Source organism: Hevea brasiliensis, chromosome 4, assembly GCF_030052815.1.
Source record: "Hevea brasiliensis isolate MT/VB/25A 57/8 chromosome 4, ASM3005281v1, whole genome shotgun sequence".
Taxonomy (NCBI): Eukaryota; Viridiplantae; Streptophyta; class Magnoliopsida; order Malpighiales; family Euphorbiaceae; genus Hevea; species Hevea brasiliensis.
The window spans coordinates 103,911,335-103,932,427 of record NC_079496.1 but is presented as its reverse complement, the minus strand read 5'-3'; the positions used below and the strand labels follow the sequence as shown (position 1 = coordinate 103,932,427).

Genomic DNA, 21,093 nt, shown 5'->3' with positions numbered 1-21,093 from the left:
TTGTTTATAAGACATAAAATTTCTGCTGGTATGTTAAATTTTTTTCTTTTTCCTAATAAAATTATATATGTATATTTATTTAATTTTAAATCTTGTAATTAATATATTAGTTGTATTTGCCTTTTTTTTTCTTGAATTTTTATTTCTTTATATTAAAATTTATATGTGCTCCATTTACTTTAGGAAAAAATATATTTTCAATATTTGAGAAAAAAAAATATTTTCCCTAATATTTGGAAATTAAAAATATTCACCATTTTAAGGCTGAAAACTACATAAAAGTCATTACAGTTTTTTCCCTCCTTTCTCTACACCTCGTTTGATTGAATTCTAAAACACAAAATTTTATGGAATTAAATTTCATATTTTATGTGTTTGGTGTATATATAATTTAATTTTATGAATCGATTACAATTAAAACAAATTCATATTGAATTTAATGAAATTTGAAAGTAATTTCATAAAATTTACGTAATATTATTTTACAGACTAAAATGCCTTTATTAAAAAATTTTCTCCCACTCCATCTATTATTTAGTCATATATTAATTACATTTAATATTAATTAATGCGCTTGTATATGTAATAAGAAGATACAAATGCATGTCTGGTAGGATTTTGAAATCTCCCATTCCTTTCCATGAATTTCATTGGGCTTTTAATTTTAAATATGCCAACTATTTTTTTTATTTTACAACTGATTTTGTAAAACATTTTTTACTAAAATAATAAAAATAAGGCCAATAATAATAATAATAATAATAATCTTTGTATTGAATTATAAGAGTAAGCAAAATTTAATTTAAATTGAAAAAATCATCCGAACCAATTTAATTCGAGAATTTAGTTTTTTTTATAATATTTTATTTGATTTTCTAAGAAAATAAAAATTTGTTTCCAAAAAAGACTTATGAAAAATAGAAATTGTTATGTAATTTAATAACTTGTGCATATTATATAATGTCAGATTTTTGCTAGTCCAACAAATTATGTGTAAAAACACCTAATACCATTGATTTATTTGGAAGAATAAAAACCAAATAATAATAGAGAAATTATCCAAAATCAAAATAAAATATTTGAAAATAAAAAAAATCACAAGGAAAAGGAAGAGAATCAATATTTCAATCAGAGATGTTGGAGTGGCATAAGAAATAATTTTTAAATTCATGAATTTCATCTTAATATTATATATTCATTTATGCATTATTTAGATATTTTACGTTTATAAATTTAAAATTAACTTTAATTCGGATAAAAAAAATTCATAAAAAAAGTGAAAATTCATTCATATACAGTTTGTCAAATAATAAGCCCAATTCATTAATATACATAAGTTTCATTCTACAAGAATTTAATTTTATTTGCAATAATGTTAAGCATAAATATTTAATAAAATATTTCTATATTATATAATAATATATTTATTATCTTTTTTAAAAATTATACTATATTTATTATAAATAATAAATATGAAATATATTTATTTTTAAATATAAAATTTATATTAAGAGATTATTTTGTTAATAAAATAAAATTTTAAAAATATAATAAAATAGTTATCAAACTATAACTCATGAGCATCAAAATAAGAATTTCTTAACTTATTTTTCTTTTTAACTTATAAATTTGACTTTTAAATTTAAAATTTATTATAAATAAATAGATCAATCTGTTTTTAAAATTTATAAGCCGATTTAATCCGCTTTCAAGCTAAAATAAATAAGCTTTCTAGTTTTAATACTTATGAAAAATGAAACCATTCCAAGCTCTAGGTTCTTTTTGGCAACATGTTTTCTGAATTATTTGCCTCCGTCTCACTTCTTTATTAATATAGAAATTATGATATTTAATATTGCTTATACAATACTGCATTTCAAAGTGGTGACATCCCAGTTCACCTATTTAATAAATGCCTCTAGTTATCAAATTATACCCAAAAAATAAAAAAAAAAAATTAAATACTAGCACAACAGTGTCTTTGTAAATTTTACCCAATACGAATATTTAAATTTAAAATTTGCTGGCTTGACAACTGACTGATCACTGTACCAATTTGTGGGGACAGAGTATCATTGCCTATTTATTTTTAGGATGAAAATGAATTTATTATTTAATTATTATTTTTTTGAAAACTATTTAATTATTAAATGTTATTCAATAAGTATAAACAATTCATTGTGTTTGCCTTCGTCATACATCAAAATTTATTTTATTATTTATTATGATTTAAATTTAAAATTTTACAAACATAAAAAATAAATTTAATATTATTACATTAAAATTTATATTTTAATTAATATATTAATCGTTTCAAAATTATAAAATTTTAAATTTAAATTTAAAGTTAATTGAATTAAAAAAATAATTTAAGTTCATATTTAAAATAATTTTATTATAACACCTCATTAAATTTAATCCTTAAGAAATATTTAACACGTGATTGAAATGGTCCCACCCAATGACACCAACCTTCCGTGTGGGAAAAGATAAGCAGTATATGGCCAATCACATCTGTTTTTCTTTTTTCTTTTTGAAAAAGTTCTACATTTATTTAATATTTCAGAGATTTTAATTATTAATTTTTTAAAATTTTGAACTACTAATTATTAAAAATCAATAATTGACTGACTAAATCAAACGCAATCATTAAAATAATAATTAAATTTCAATAATAATAATTTTAAATTTTAAATTGGATGTTTAGAAGGTATTAGAGTTGGAAATGATGTGAATATGGAGGACAAGATGAATACGACTAGTAGGTTTGAAAAGGAGTGGCTGACGAATCATTTTAAGAAAATTGTACGTTGTTTTTGTCTCCGTTCCTACTAATTTAAAATGGGAAGCAGCCTCCTTGGTGTGGACGGCAATCCCATCCGCAACACCGTCCTGCTTTTATTAGCCTAACTTTTTTTAGTTTACCTCAACACTATGTTTGGATGAAAAAAAAATTGAAGAGAAAAATAAATTTTTTTTTAAAGAAAAATACTGAGAGAAAAAATTTTTAAAATAATAAAATTATAAATTTACCTATTCAAAAATAACATAGAAAATATAATGATATTTTTATAATTTTAAATATTTTTCTTTTTTTTTTCAATTTAGAGAGAAAATAGAAATAAAATCTATCATTTATTTTCTTTTTAAAATTTTCTTTCCTTTTTATTTTTCTCTTAACCAAACATAGATAAGTGAAAAATAAAGTTATTTTCCTCTTAATTTTTTTTCTCTCTTATTTTCCTTTAAACCAAAGCAATGCAGATATACAAAATAGAATCTTAAATTTAAAGCTCTATTTATTTTGTGAAAAATATTTTTAAAATATATGTCACGACCCAACCTATGGGCCGGACCGGCACTAGGACCTGGGCCAGCCTAAAGCCCCCGAGGTCCGTAGTAAGCCTAACTGTTCATTAACCCAACTCTAAGGCCCATTTGGGCCCAATTTCAAGAAATCAACCGGACAGAGTCCGGCCATAAAGTGGACCTTTCAACGGGGAGTTTTTGACTCACCCGACCTGTAAACAAAATATATCATCAATTGGGGAGCTCAGCTCACCCTCCACATACTTATATCAGCATAAAAATAAATGAGCTCCCTCATCCAATCCATCAAACATGCATATAATTTTACAGGTCCACATGACAATTTATATTACAGACCCAAATCATTTAAATATTTCTAACATATGCGGAAATTCTAAGAGTAAATAAAATTACAAAACTATTGATAAACAACCTGCGAAGGAGAAAAGCAGGTTAACCACAATAAAATCCTCCTGTAGCCTGAAAAAATATTGAACAGGAGTGAGCGTCACTAGAGTAAAATATCAATTTTAACCATAATCTCTATAACTATCTAAATCTAATGCACCCTGTAGAGTGAAATGCAACATCCACATCATTTTCACATCATAACATCAAAAAGGTAATTTGGAGCACTCACGCACCCTGTAACATCAATCATAATATATGGGAGCTGATCCCCTATACAGCTCTCTTAAATCCAACCTGGTGCCAGCGAAGAACTCAGCTCGGACTTCCACTTAAATACCAAATCGGGGTCCCAGCGAAGAACTCAAGCCGTGTCTACCCCAAGGACCGGTCCCAAATAAGAACTCAAGTCGTATCTACCCGTCCTATCCATAGTCCACACCACATCACACGCACGCCAACGCACGCACACTGCTCCAAATTACCACAATAACATACATGGCACTTTAACATTTATCAATGCATCAAAAATCGTGCCTAGAGTTTAACTACATAAATATATGCATATAAGTGATGCATGGGCATGCTGAACATATAATAATATCGAAATTACAATTAAAATTAATATTCTACTCACAGACTTGACGACAATCACTGTGGCGGCTGGGCGGAGGAAGAAGGCTGTCCCGGCTCACCTGACAATCATATTACATTTATTTAATACAATCTGACTCAATACAAACAAAGAAAAGACCAATTACGCCCTAAGTCGCATCAAAATCCAGTCTCCCTATACCTAGGACCTACCCAACCTGCAAAGGGTTCAAAACACACTTCTATACTCACAATCCATATATCCACAGTTCAATCATATCACACAGCCCCTCCTGGGCCCATCAAATCAGTCATCCATCACAATACGCAAAATTTCAATTTAGTCCTTATTATTGATCATTTTTGCAAAAACTACCCAAACAAGCTCTAAAAATTATAAAACTTTGCCCCGCGGTCCTTAGCAATATTACTAAGCTATTGCAAATAGAATCGTAATTTTCTAAGCTACCACGAATATTTTATGGATTTTTAATCCTATTTAAGCACTAGAAAATTACGAAAAAGCAAGGTTCGGGTTTACCTTTGCCGATTCCGACTTCGGGAACGCGCTCGGGACGTCTGACAATGGGGGGCTAGCCAAAACCTCGATCCAATTCGGGGACTTTTCCTAGAAGTCCATGCGCCCGAAATTTGCGTACTGCTCAACTGTCGAATTTCCGCGAATCAAGGATACCTACACGAAGCCCAATAATAATATATAAAAAAAATCAGGGGTGTTACAATATATATATACATTTTATATTTTTTTAACATTTAGACTACTTAGAAAATGGATTAGCGAAACTTTAATAATTTATTAAGATGTGAAAATACTTATACATACGTAATATAAACACATCTTATTAGTTTAACATTACAACTAAACAACAAAAAATATTTTCATTAAAAGGTTTTCATATATAAATTATTTTGACAAAGCTTAATTGAGAATATATATTTATTTATTTATTTTCATTTCACTCCATATATTGTCTTTTTCACCAAATTATAGGGGAAGAAAAGAAGGTTAGACATGTCATTCAACATAATGAATGAATAAAAATAATAAAGAAAAGAATTTTATGGGTGATATAACCCTTTATTAAAACTCGGATATATTGTCTCTCTTTTTTATTATGAAGATAAATAATTTTCGCTCCTTACTTTTTTAAAATAGATAAAAATCCAATTTGTTTTATATATAATATGAATAATATCTAAATTTATATTTATAAATAAAAATTATAACTTATAAATTGAATATACTCAGTTTAGTACATAGCTAGAGAGATATCATACTATTCTATTTATATAATTTAGATAGTCTTATCACTTATTATATATTAATTTTTTTTAAATGATTGACTTCCATTAAAACTCAAATTCGAGATCTCACACCACTTAATTAAAGTTTATTAATTAATTGGTATGGTATGTTTGAGTGATAAAATTAGCCACCATAACATAAACATATTAGGTGACAAAGATAACAACATATTATAATAATAAATGAAATAAAGTTCCATAACACCTCTGTACTTCTTAGAGTAGTTCAATTTAGTTTATTTTTAATTTTTTTTCAATTTTTTTTATCAAATTTAACTTAGAAGTTTCAATTTAAACTCAATTTAGCCCAAAAATAAAGAAAATCAACTTCTTGATTTTTTATTTAAATAAAAAAATTAAGAAATTTAGTCCATAAATTTTAATTTTTTGGCTAAATTGAACTCAAATTAAAACTTTAGACTAAAATGGACAAAAATTGAAAATGGGATAAATTAAACTTCCTCAATTAGTATTGGGGCTAAATTGAACATTTTGCCTAACAGGGGACAAAGCTAATCTCTTATTATAATATGTGCATATGTGTATGTATATTAAGTGGCATAGTTATCCATTTATAAATAAATGGCCTATTCGTACAAAAAATCCAAACCTTGTCGTGTTTTGGTAAATTTATGCAATCCTTTAAAACTGGGCAAAAATGACTAGAAATTCAAATTTTGTAAAAGTTGTAGCCACTTTTCAGATGGGATCAAGAGGCCGTATGCCAAAACTAAGCTGGCATCACACATGGCAATTTTTAATATTTTCGGGTGGGACATATGTAGCCACATCAGCTAACTGAGGTTACTAAAATGTAACCCAACTCAACAATTAACTCAGGTTCAATTAATCTATCATAGTTAGTTGAAAAATTAAAATTAAACAAAAATTAATTAAGAAAACAAAAAAAATTGAAATCCCTAATATCCCATCACTTCGAAAATCCTAAACCAGCGTTCTCATTGACTAATCTTGATACTAAAGAAGCTCTATAAAGAATGATTCTTAGAAGGATTTTCTTTTCTCATTAACAGCGCCTTTGATTGTTCACTTATATCAGTAGAAGGACGATTCGGTGGTGGTGCTCGTTGGTGCAACATCGATAGCAAATTTTGTGCGAGGTGGTCCAAAAGAGAGATAAAACAACAATATATCAGAGGTGGTCCTAGCCTTTTTATGCAAAATGAAACATAAAAAGGACAACTGGAGGGCCATTTATCAAGGACCCGAAAAAAGGTAAAGTGATTTTTGTTTGTTTATATGTATAATCAATGTCTGATACTTTATATATGTCTGTGTTTGGTGTAGAATATTAAATCATGCTCATTACAAACGTTTCTTTCATGTTGAATTGCATGGGTTTGTTATGGAACAATAACACACGTTCGAGAATTGCATGCATATTAGGGTTTCAAACAGTTACCACTTGTAGTTAAGGTTTAATATGTTTGATGTGTACTTAACTAGTTGGATTTTATATTTAAAAATTTTTAGTATAAGTGATTAGTATGTTTGATGATATTAACTTAATAATTATTTGAACAAATTTCTTATTGAGGTTCATGTGGGTGTGAAGTTTACTGAGGGTCCAATGTTTAATTATTTGGGTGGACATGCTATAAAAGGATGTTAGACAAATTGCTATAAACTGATTTATGAAGATATTGAAAATAGGTTGAAGGATCTTGAGTATGCTGATAAGGTTAATAAGATAGGGATTACAAAACCAGAGGGGATTGGTAGCACCAAACATTGGTGAATAATGATGCTGAGGTGAGACAAATGTGGGAAGAAGGACTAGATTGAAATTGGCTGAAGCTTTTCATAGAATTTAGGGAAAAGAATGAGGAAGATCAAGGGGAGGTGTCCAATACAATGCCTCACATTGATAGCAATGAGATTGAGAATATGCAAAGCCAAGTTAGAAATGAGACTAAGAATGTGCATACCCAAGATAGGAATGAGAATGAGAAAGTGCAAAGTGAAGTTAGGAATGAGAGTGCGCCTACCCATGTTAGGAATGAGAATGTTGCACCTCATATAGATGATAGTAGTGATGAATAATTTCACTTATATAATGAGATTGAAGAGAGTTCAGAAGATGAGAGTTTAGTAGAAGGGATTGAAACTGATGATGAAGATTATATAATTGCTATGCAAAACAAGAAGGCCCTCAAGGCTTCTCATGGGGGTAAGGTGCAAGTTGATGGGAATTTGGCTGCTAGTGCACATGTTAGTGATTATGAAGATAGTGAAGATGATGGGTTTGATACCACATATAGTAGTGATGAGAACGATTTAGGAGAAACTGTTAAGAGGAAAAGGAAAAAAATTTGATGTGTACAATCCTAATTGTGACCATACTAAGTTTGAATATATTTTATTACACTTTGTTCATTGTTATTATTATTGCATTAAAGTTAATTCTTGTTTTTCAAATCAATACAACAACCACTTTTTATGATATATTAGTATATCATACTGAAATCGATATATTAGCTACACTGATCATATTTCTAATCTTAATTAGGAATGAGATTGACATCAATAATTGTTGCCATTAACCAAAGACATAAAGAACATACCACAAAAGCAATACATAATGCAATACATAAGACAAGAGAAATAGTAATTTCATTGATAGTTAGAAGCCAATTACACCATCCATTACATTAGGGAATATTAAAGTAGTAGAAACAACATCTAACACATTGGGCAAGCCAGCTACCCTAAACTTTTATTTATTATATAGTAGAAACAACATCACAAGCATGGTTGAAACAAATATAAGCCTCATTCTCCACCCATTAGCTTGCATTTTCTACAATCTCGACTGGAGCAGCTTCTTGTCCTTCTTCAATTTCTGGGCTTTTTCTCTCTTCCTCATTAGCTTCCCCTGAGCTTTATTCAAATTCCTTTTTAACTCCAATTCAGTTACCTATTTGCCTTTCACTTTACCCTGCAGCCTTTCCATTTTGTCAAAAATGATATCAAAGATAGTTCTTTCTCTCTAGCTAGGTTCAAGCTCATCACCATACCACATAAAAAAGTCGCAATTATTTAGCTGTTTGAAACAACCCATATTAACAAATTAACACCTATTACTGTATAAAACCCTAATACCCATTATTAAGAAAAAAATAAAAATATGCATCACTATACTTGCTTCAACGTACAACAATAAAACCTACGACCCAAGTTCTTTTTGGTGAAGGAAGTAACCACAATTACAACCTCATTGTGTAGTGGATAGTAAACACAATCTTGGGAGTGATTTGAAGATGAAGCACTGATACTTGACATTCTTCACGTCACTCCATACACCAAATCACTTGCAAATGTTGAAGACGAAGCACTTATCTTGGAGCTAGAAAATGAGTGGTGTTTAATGGGTAAGAGAATCACAGAGTTTGGCTATGGTGATGGTAAAAACGAGCTGAGATGGGTAGAGAGGCAGATTTCTCTCTTTTTATTTATGAATTTTAATTTACAAAATTACATTTATGTCCTTGAGTTAAGTTACAAACCATGGTTAGCTTTTTTTTTTAGCCGATGTGGCTATGTGGGTCCCACCTGAAAATATTAAAAATTGCCACGTGTGATGCCAACTCAGCTTTGGCATGTGGCCTCCTGATCTCATATGAAAAGTGGCTATAAGTTTTATAAAATTTCAACTTTTGGTCATTTTTGCCAAGTTTTAAAGGATTGGATAAATTTGCCAAAACACGCAAAGGTTTAGATTTTTTTTACCAATAGGCCTAAATAAATAAATAAATATAGAGCACATAGTTATTATATATTAATCAGTACAATTTGTGTTGTTAATGTAAAATGTAATTTTGTCTAAGGAGATGTGGAAGCAGTTAAGAAAGTGGGGATTAACTAATAACTATGTTAAGTTCAGAACATTATTTCCTATGTTACTGGAGGTGCTATCCCTATTATATTTGCTGAAATCTTTCATGATATTTCTTTTCTTTCTAGATCTTTTCAAATTGTTAAGTTTGGGTTTGCTAATAGAGAATATAATCGATGTGTATATACATATAGAGATTGATCCCCTATACAACTCTCTTAATTCCTATACCTACCAGCGAGATCAACTCGAGCCAGACTTTCTCTTAATAATTTGAATGCGGGGGTCAGCGAGATTAACTCAAAGCCGTACTCACCCCACATCAAGTGAGTCAAGCTTCAGCCGGGACTACCCGTCCTACCCATATCCATAATCACACCATACGCACGCTGACACATGCACACAGCTCCAAATTACCTTAAGGTGACATCCACAATAGTCTTATCAAATAAAATATGCAACATAAGGGTGTGCCTAACATTTAATTATATATATATATATATATATATATATATATATATATATATATATATATATAAATGCATGAGCATGCCTTGAATAAATAATAATAATATTGAAATTATAAATAAAATCAATATCTAGTCACAGATTATCCCAATGTCACTGAGATGGCTGAGAAGATGAGAAAGGTTGAGTCGGATTACCTAAACAATTATATTCAAGAAATTTATCAATATTAACTCAAAACAAAGAGCTAAAGAGCCTAAGACACCCTAGGTTTATGTCGAAAATCCAGCAAAGTTTTCCTTCTACCTAGGACCTACCCAACCTATAAAATAACGCAACTAATACTTCTCAATCCAAAAGGTCTTAGGCCCACAACACAACAATTACACAATGGCCTTCCTGGGCCTGCCAAACTAGTCAATTCCCATATAAAATAATTATCAAATCCTTCCATAACTATCTTTAATCTTACATTTATTACTTTGATCTTTGTACTTCTTAGTAACTTGTGAGTAACATTTATACCTGTCAAGTCCTCTACTATTGTTCTGTTACCTACTATCAAACTGTCATTCATGTTTTCTCACAAAGTTACTTAGTTGGTCACACTGAAAACACTTGCTTAACTTTCGATTACAGACTCTAGGTCTCACCATTTTGAATTCTAACATCAAACCTCTGTGCCATTATCCCTCATTCTTTTCTCTCATCAGGCATATTTGAATCCATTAGATTGAGTTTTATTCAACCTACTATCTACTGACTTTGCTTCTTTGTCTGATAAGACAGTTCAAGTTACCATTGCACCCCTCTAGTTACTACCTACTTTAGTTGCATACCTCATCTAACTTTCCTCATACTATTAATAATCTAAAAGGTCCTTGTTGCATTGTCTCTTATTCTACCTTAGGGACAGAAAATAGACAAAGTATATTCCAAATCCTATAACTCTAAGCTTCATGTTCTGGCTCCTAACACTACACCAACTACGAGTTGCTCTGAGTTTTGCATTTTTGGATTCTATATTGGGACAAATGTTTTCCTTTGTATCATGACACTACTCTTCCTAATCTTATCCTAATTTGGGCCTTTCAATTTATTCTTTAGCCAACTTCTTTTATCTTACCCAAATTTAAACTTTGACTATTTTATTCTTTAGCTCTATTCTCTTTCTTGACCTGACTGTTATGTTAGAAACTTGTACCTTTTCACCATCTCCACTAAGTCATCTACACCTCGATGTTACTCAGAATTGGTCCTTTAACCACTCTAGCTAATACTTCCACTGGCATTCGGGTTATGCTTCATCTGTAACTAACTGTCAAAATTTTCATTTCTACACTTCCTATATTTAATAGCATTTTGTAATTTACCTTTGCTGACTTACTACCCTTAACATTATTCTGTTTAGAGCATATTCTTTTCTTGAGTAATAAGAAGTTGAAAAGGAACTCAGAGAATTGTAGCCATACATTTACTGTGTGATCTCTATCCCTATCCTTTAGACTACATACTACCCCCTAATACCTTAAGGAGGGGATCTGCAGGGATTCTATTTTCCCATATCCACTCAATTAGCCAAAATTTAAGATATTGAGTATCTAAACCCGTCATTCAATTCAAAGGCTTCACATCCATCATGATCTGATCACTTATGATTCCTACAATGGAACTTGTACCCTCTATAGGATACTTGAGCTAACAACTCTCTACCTCACTCTACAGTCCCATTTGGGACACTATTCCATAGGTCACCATCACCAGTAGTAACCTTCTGTCCCTTCTAAAAGGATAAGACCATATCCTACATCACAACTAACTATAAAGGAGGCACTACATCTGTCACCTTGCCACAACCATGTCAAGCTATCTGCTCTCTTATCATACTACAAAGTCCTTAAAGCATTATTTCACAAGTTATAAATACCATTCATAGCATCCGATCTCCTTTTTAGGGGAGCAAAGTCGTACTTTACGCCTTGCTGCCACACAAAGAAGATACTATTTTAACTAAATTTTAGGCAAAATATCCATTGTAATGCCAAAACTATCTAAGACCCCATATTAGAGACCAGATGGTCTCACTCTATAAGTGCTACCTTTACTTACAACTATACTTAAACCTCTAATCTTATGACAACTCCTGATGTAACTCTAGCTCATGCTAAGGTAACCGAGTTACTGACTTTAGTTATTGCCCAACTAGGACCTTCGATATTCTAGCTCAAGGGTTTTAAACACCTAACTAGGAGTCCGAAACTCCTTTGCAAAAATAGAACTCAAATTTGGTATATCCATACAAAAACAAAAGCTAGCTGCAAAAATCCGCGAAAAACACATTAGGTATGCACGTAGTTCTACATAATAATTTCATGTCGGTACTGTAATCTGTAGCTTACCGCACAAACAATGAGAGCATTACGTAGGTCACTACAGTACGTCCCAACAGATCAGGTTTTTTAACCTCTTATCTCTCTTTAACCCACTGATACCATAATCTTGCCCTGAATGGGCTGTCCACTGATAACTGCCAACAGTGGTACCCTTACCTTCATCTAGGGTAGTTATACTACTCACATTTATATACTTGTGCCTTACATTAGATGGGCACGCTAATTAGCCCTATTTAAATAAAAACATGACATTTCATAGAGTATGTATCCCTTTGGTAGACCTCAACATGTCTGCTAGCTCAAGTTCATATCACTATGTACTCCATGAAGATTGAGACACTAAAATCAAGCACTCTTACACTATCCAAAAAATAACGCAGAATCTAAAAACAAGGAGTTACAGAAAAAGACAAAAAAGGAACCTATACTCCGTATGTGACAATTTTGGATACACACTTTCCCATAAATCTGAAGCCTAAGCTTTGATATCAACTTTGTCACGACTCGAATTCTAAGCCAGACTGACACTAGAACTTGGATCAGCATAAGACTCCCAAAGCTCATATAAGCCTAACTATTCCTAGACCAACCATAAAGCTCATAAACATAGTCCAATTTTGAGAAAATAAACAGATAGAATCTGGCTATAAATTGGACTATCCAATAAAGAGTATTAACTCATCCGACCTGTAAGCACAAAATAACCAAATTTGGGGAGCTTAACTCACCCTCATAATACTCAATGCAAATAAATAATCAAATGGGAGCTCAGCTCCCTCATTCAAGGTAAGTCCTCATCTCATACATCCAAACATACCCACATAATATGTTTACAAGCCCAAAAGAATTAAATTACTTTAATACTAATAAGATTAGAACACTACTAGCACATGCGGAGTTCTAGATTATAAATCAAGGAAATGAAATATAACTAAGCCGCTGCTGGTAAATCTGTGAGAAAAGAAATAGGTTATTCACAATAAGAGTCCACCTATCACCTGAGGAAAAATAGTTGAACAGGGGTGAGCATTCGACTCATAGAGTAAAATATTGATTTCAAATATAATTTCTATAACTATCTAAGCCTAAATGCATTCCTATGTATGAAATGCAACAAACACACATATTTCCAAACAGTTCAAATAATATTCGCACAAAAGATAATTTGGAGCACTCACACACCCTGTGTCACATCAATGTGTATATACATATGGGAGCTGATCCCCTATACAACTCTCTTAATTCCAACACCTGCCAGCGAGATCAACTCGAGCCGGACTTTCTCTTAATAATCCAAATGCGGGGGTCAGCGAGATCAACTTAAAACGTTGCTCACCCTGACTTATCCACAAAAAGGATTAGGTCCCAATGAGTCGAGCTTCAGTCATGACTACTCGTCCTGCGCGTATCCATAATCACAGCACACGTATGCCGACATATGCACACAACTCCAAATTACCTTAAGGTGATATCTACAACAGTCTTATCAAATAAAATATGCAACATAAGGGCGTGCCTAGCATTTAACTATATATATATATATATATATATCAGGTCCCAATGAGTCGAGCTTCAATCGTGACTACTCGTCCTGCGCGTATCCATAATCACAGCACACATATGCCGACATATGCACACAACTCCAAATTACCTTAAGGTGATATCTACAACAGTCTTATCAAATAAAATATGCAACATAAGGGTGTGCCTAGCATTTAATTATATAATTATATGTATATATATATATATATATATATATATATATATATATATATATATATATATATATATATATATATATATAAGTGAATGCATGAGCATACCTTGAATATATAATAATAATAATAATAATAATAATAATAATAATAATAATAATAATAATAATAATGATATTGAAATTATAAATAAAATCAATATCTACTCACAGATTATCCAAATGTCACTGGGGCAGCTGAGAAGATGAGGAAAGTTGACTCGGATCACCTAAACAATCATATTAAAGAAATTTATCAATATTAACTCAAAACAAAGAGCTAAAGAGCCTAAGACATCCTAGGTTTATGCCGGAAATTCGGTAAAATTTCTCCTGTACCTATAGCCTACCCAACCTGTAAAATAACTCAGCTAACACTTCTCAATCCAAAAGACCTCAAGCTTACAACACAATAACTATACAATACCTTTTCTGGGCCTGTCAAACCAATCAATTCTCACATAAAATAATTATTTAAAAATTCAAGACGTTATACCACCGGCATTATTATTATTATTATTATTATTATTATTATTATTATTATTATTATTATTATTATTATCATTATTAAAGTTAAATTTCATTTATCAGGGAAGTTTAATTTAATTATTTTTAATTTAAGTTTAATTTAATATAAAAATAAAGAAAATAAAAAATTAAAATTTTTAATTTTTGATTTTGAATCAAGAAATTTAATCTATAAATCAATAAAATGAAATTCTTGATTTGTCATTTAAATTAAAAAAATCAAAAAATATTGTCTATAAATTTTAATTTTTGAATTAAATGGAGTTTAAATTGAAACTTTTAAGTTAATTTAGATAAAAAGTAAAAAATGCACTAAATTAAACTTACCAAAAAATATTGGGATGAAATTAAACATTTTGCTGTTATTTTTTTTTGGGGATTTTTAATATAATGTAAAATGAAATACAAAATTGTTGGATGAGAGAATTGTTCCACGTCTATTAGAAATAATAAAATCTAAGAGAAAATATAGTGAAAGGAAATTAAATAAAATTAGGTTAAGCTATTTTAATAGAGGCAGCTTTAAATTTAGTGTGTAGACTTTTGTAAACTGTCATATGCATTATTGAAATTAAAGAATTTCACATAATATCAAAGTTGGTTACAATTAGATACTTAAAAAGTACGATGGACAATACCACAACAAACTAAATTTAAGTGAATTCATGAGTTAAATAAAATAGAGCCGAACAAGCTTAAGAAAATATATAGCAATCGCACTTGAGGATAGAGTACTCAATGAGGTAATTATTCCACACAATTAGAAATAATAAGACAAATTAACTTAACCCATTTTAGTGGAGATAACTCCAAATTTAATGCATAGACTTTGTGTCACGACCTAACCTATGGGTCGGACCGGCACTGGGACCTGGGCCAGCCTAAAGCCCCTGAGACCCGTAGTAAGCCTAACTATTCCTCAACCCAACTCTAAGGCTCATTTGGGCTCAATTTCAAGAATTCAACTGGACAGAGTTCGGCCATAAAATGGACCATTTAACGGAGAGTTTTTTACTAGCACGACCTGTAAACACAATATATAATCATCTGGGGAGCTCAGTTCACCCTCCACATAATCAAATATCATGAAAATAAATGGGAGCTCGGGTCCCTCATCAAATCCAATAGACATGCTTTTAATAAGTTTACAGGTCCAACATGGCAATTATATTACAGACCCAAATCGAATAAATATTTTCAACACATGCGAAAATTCTAGGAGTGAACTAAATTATACAAACATTACAAACATTAATAGACGATCTGGAAAGGAGAAAAGCAGGTTAACAATAACAATAATCCTCCTGTAGCCTAGAAAAATAATGAACAGGAGTGAGCGTTTGACTCAGAGAGTAAAATATCAATTTTAACCATAATCTCTATAGCTATCTAAAGCTAATGCACCCTGCGGAGTAAAATGCAACATCGTCATAAATTTCATACAAATCACATCAAAAAGGCAATTTGGAGCACTTATACACCCAATAATGTCAAACAATACATATATGGGAGCTGATCTCCTATACAGCCCTCTTAATCCAACCTCTGCTAGTGAAGATCTCAAGCCGGACTTTCGCTTAATAAACCAAATATGGGGTTCTAGCGAAGATCTCAAGCCGTATCTATCCCGAAGGACCGGGTCCCAGCGAAGATCTCAAGCCGTGTCTACCCGTCCTGTCCATATCCAACACTATACCACACGCATGCCAACGCACGCACACTGCTCTAAATTACCACAAACAACATCCATGGCACTTTAACAGTTGTGAATACAACATAAAACGTGCCTAGAGTTTAACTACATAGATACATATTTATAAGTAATGCATAGGCATGCTTGAACGTATAATAATATCGAAATTACAATTAAAATTAATATTTTACTCACACACTCAACCGAAGTCACTGTGGTGGCTGGGCGGAGAAGGAAGGTTGTCCCGGCTTACCTGACAATTTTATTACAATTATTTAATACATTTGACTCAACATAAATTAAGAAAATACCAAAGATGTCCTAAGTCGTGCCGAAAATCTGGCAGAATCTCCCCTATACCTAGGGAGGAGAGAGAAAACGGGGGAGAGAGGAAGGGCGACGGGAACGCGTGGGGAGAAGAAAAAAGAAGAAGTAGGCCGGTCCGATTCAATCCGGTTCGATTCGGCAGGTCCGATTCAGGATACAAAATTTTAAATTTTTACTTTACCTTGGGATCGAAAATGAGGCCCAAAAATTTCAAAAAAATTCTAAAAAACTCAGAAAAATTTGTAGAGTCTAAATATATTTTTAGTTTTACCACGTGGACTTTAAATTAATTTTTAAAAATTATTAAAGTTTTATATTTTCAGAAAATCAAACCCGATTTCTAAAATCCGAAAAATTTCAAATAATTTTCAAAAAATTTAAATAAAATAAAATATTAATATTTGCTCACAATATAATAAATTTAAAAATTTGAGATGTTACACTTTGCAGACTATGATCTACACTCCCAAATGAAGAGTTTCACAATAAAATTTATAGCATATATAATCCTATTATAATTAACATCTTGCATATTTTCTTAGGTTAGCCAATAAATAGTTAAAATAAATTATAATTATAATTAATGGAATGAGTGAAAATGCATTAGTTTAAAATTTTATTTTCTATTTTATAAGCATATTTTCTAATTTAAAGAAAAAGCTAAATGAAAGTTCAAACACCATTACCTTATTTATTTATATATATATATATATATATATATAAGTCTTGTTTTATATTGAATTTCAGAGCCTGAAATTATTTTTTTAAATAGAAGTATCATTTTAGATGCTATTGAGAAAAATAGTTTGAAAAAAATTATTTTATTATATAAGTCTTGTTTTATATTGAGTTTCAGAGTCTGAAATTATTTTTTTAAGTAGAAGTATCATTTTAGATGCTATTGAGAAAAATAATTTGAAAAAAATTATTTTATTATTTTAATATTTTTATGACTAAAATTAATTTTTAATTATTTTTTAATACTCTCTAATTAATATATTTAAAAAAATAATTTTCTTATTAGTAATTTTAACAGTAATATCAAACAGATCTATAATTATTTTGTCCCAAAATCACATCATTAACAAAATAAATTATATTATTAATAATAATTAATTTTTTATAATTTTAATAAAATAAATTTTTGTTTATAAAAATATATTTTAATTTATAGATTAATTTACTCTAGATTAACTTCTATTTTAATTATATTTTAAAAACTAAATTGTAAAATATTCTTTTGTTCTAATTAATTTTGCCAGCGAAAGTTTAGCCCTTAGTTAGTTGTGTATGATCCCAAAGTGCTGGTGGTACATGCGTGTCAAAGGTGGAGAACTTATCGACTCCACGCCAGCAGACTAATACGACAAAAGGAAATGATTAAAGTCAAAGTCGTTTGATTGCAGTTCCAGGAACCAGTGGATGTCTCAGAGACTTTTTTTTTTTTTTTTACACTGTTACAAAGACGTCTTCATTATCACACGTGAAAATTCCTCGCTTTAAAGATCGAAGTATGTTATAACATAATAATTCATCAATTCTATAAAAGAAAAATAATAATTCATCAATTAAAATGTAACTAAATTTAAAAAAAAAATGCAGTAAAATTTAAACCACCAAGAATCAAAATGAAAGGAAAATTTTAAATATTTATTAGAATTGTTTATAAATTATAGAAACTAATATTCTTAATCATTTCAGAAAATAAAGGGCAAAATATAACTAACTTTTTTTTTAAATATATACTTTTTTAATAATATTTAAAAAATATTTTTATTTTAAAATCTTACATATAGTTATATTATTATTAAATTAAAATTTATTAATTAAATAAATTATTTTTAAAAAAATTAAGTTACATCATAACTTCAAACAAACAGATTCTTATCTGAAGTCTGACACTGACTTAAATATAATATCTTAAAAAAAAATTATTAAGTTATAAAATTTTTTTTTTTCGAATATTAGGTTTTAAAATATAGGTTAGGTAAATTCATACAAAATCATATTCAACATATGCCATTAATTTCCTTTTTATATGATAGTAGTAGTTTTGGTCTGACCATTATACTATTGGGCACTAAATAATGCCTATCAACTTTTAAAAAGAAAAAAAATTAGAGTGAACCATTTGTCAAATAGGTTGATTTTTTAAAATCCTACGTTGATTGTAGATGAGTGTGTAAGTTTATAAGAGTTAATGTGATGATTTTATTAAATAGTGTATTTATTTTTTGAATTTATATGCTTATATATTTATTTTAGATAAAATAGAAAAACTTATTAAAAAAATATGATCTTTCCTGAGTACATATCATATTATTAATTAAATGACTAAAAAACTAGTGGTACAATTATCAATATTAATAATTAATTCCACTGCTCAATAACAAGTATTATTATTATTATTATTTTTACAATTGAATTGGATTAGAGTTTAAATTTGTGATCTTCATGTTTAGATATTACTCTAATACCATTACGTTAAAGGTAATTGATATTTGGGAATGATTATTGATAGATGAATAACAGTGATTATCAAAGCAATATAATCATAAAATATTTCTTGTGTACATAAAAATAGTATTCTTACTTTCGTAGAAAAGTGAATATTTCTTATAATATGAACAATGAATCCCATATGATTGTAAGAGATATACCGAATGCATTTAACAATCTCTTTATAATTATATTTAATTTATAAATAATATAATTCAGTCAATGAATATAAATTAAATATTATTTATTTTATAATAAGCATATGCAATTATAAATAATTAAGAATGGTAAAATAAAATTAAACTTTTAAATGTTGAAGGATGTTTAGTTTAAATGTTAGAGGCTAATCGATAATTTTTTACTTTTAATAATTAAATTAATCTTTTTAGTAATACTGAAGAATCAATAATCGAGAGCTTTATAAATAGATTTGCCCTTATTTTATTAATTATTATTTAAAATTTAGATTAAAATTTTAGTAAAATATATTTTTTAATTTTATTAATACCTTAATTTTGGTATAAAAAAATTAAAAAGGAATTTAGCATGTGACATAAAAAAGTTGACCTATTACACAATTAAAAAAAATATAAAATTTGTCAAAATAATTGTGCTAAATGTGGCCATATGTTTAATATAATAATAATAATAATAATAATATAATATGATGGAGTGTCCAACCCAGTTGGCCTTCACTAAAACTCTTAATGATCAAAGCTAAGTGGATTTACTGGGCTCAATAATTGAGAAAATGTGCACATCTTTTACTTTTTATTTATTTATTTATTATTAAGGTTTCTTTCATGACTTTATTATTCTTAAAAATTAAAGATCCCATTGAACAATTATGTGTGTGTGTGTTTTTTTTTTTTAATGGTTTCTTTGTGTTCATTCCCAGAAAGGAGCACGCCTTTTGATTGGCGAAAGGATGCAACTTGCAAACCCACACAATGAAAACTAGCAAAATCTATGAACATTTCATCTGGTATACTCGATTATTAGAAATATGTGATAAAAAGTGCGATTATCATCTTGAACACTGAGATGATGATGATAGCTATCACAGTTGCAAGAAAGGAAAAAAGAAGCAAAACTTTTCTTGTAAAACTAAATTTAAATGTTATAAAATATTTTTAATCATATTAAATTAAAATTTATTTATAATTAATTTTTTTTTATAAAAAAATATATATGAATCAATAATAAAAAAAGTATAATATAATGAAAAGAAATGATAAAATTTGAACAGTAAGGATAACAAGGAAATCTCGTATTAAGTAATCTATAACAAATAATTAATATAATTTAAAAAAATATGTGTGCTCTCTCTTCTTGCTTAAGTGAACTCGGTACCCCAAAAAACACTTTGCAATGTCTGAAGACAGAATTCAATGGCTCCTTCTAAAAAGCCGAAAACTTGGGATATTGGTTTTGGGCATATTTTTCATCATTAATCTCCTATGGCCTCACCGGTACGGCAACAGTTACATCTTTAATTAATTAATTAATTATTTATTTATTTTTTTCTGAAGAATGGTTTCAAACCTAGTGACATGATGTGGAAGGAATCAATAAAGAATCTTAGCGGAGTTAGCAAAGCTATCATAAAATTTTAATTTTTAATTAAAAATATGTTAAATATTAGTACTTCTATAATAGAATTTGACATTTGACATCTTAAAAATATTTCTCAAAAAAAATTTAAAATATTAATTAAAAAATTTAGTTAACTCATATTTTAAAAATTTAAAATTGAGTTCATATTTTTTAAAATTTAAAAGTTATTTATTTATTTATTTAATTAAATTAAAAATTAGAGACTTATATTTTTAAATTTTTTTAAGTAATAAAAAATAAATTTAAAAAATAAAACTTAAATTGTGAGTAAAACACACTAAAATACACCTAAATATAAATATTATATTTGTCGATGCACTTT

The 21,093-nt window shown here is 29.1% G+C and overlaps 1 protein-coding gene across 1 annotated transcript; it reads left to right on the top strand.

Moving 5' to 3' along the window:
• Positions 1-7,512: 7,512 nt before the first annotated feature.
• LOC131179479 (uncharacterized) lies at positions 7,513-7,974 on the top strand. The gene is made up of 2 exons (XM_058146335.1): positions 7,513-7,636; positions 7,727-7,974. Exons 1-2 carry the CDS (start codon positions 7,513-7,515, stop codon positions 7,972-7,974), a joined length of 372 nt encoding a protein of 123 aa, XP_058002318.1.
• Positions 7,975-21,093: the final 13,119 nt, after the last annotated feature.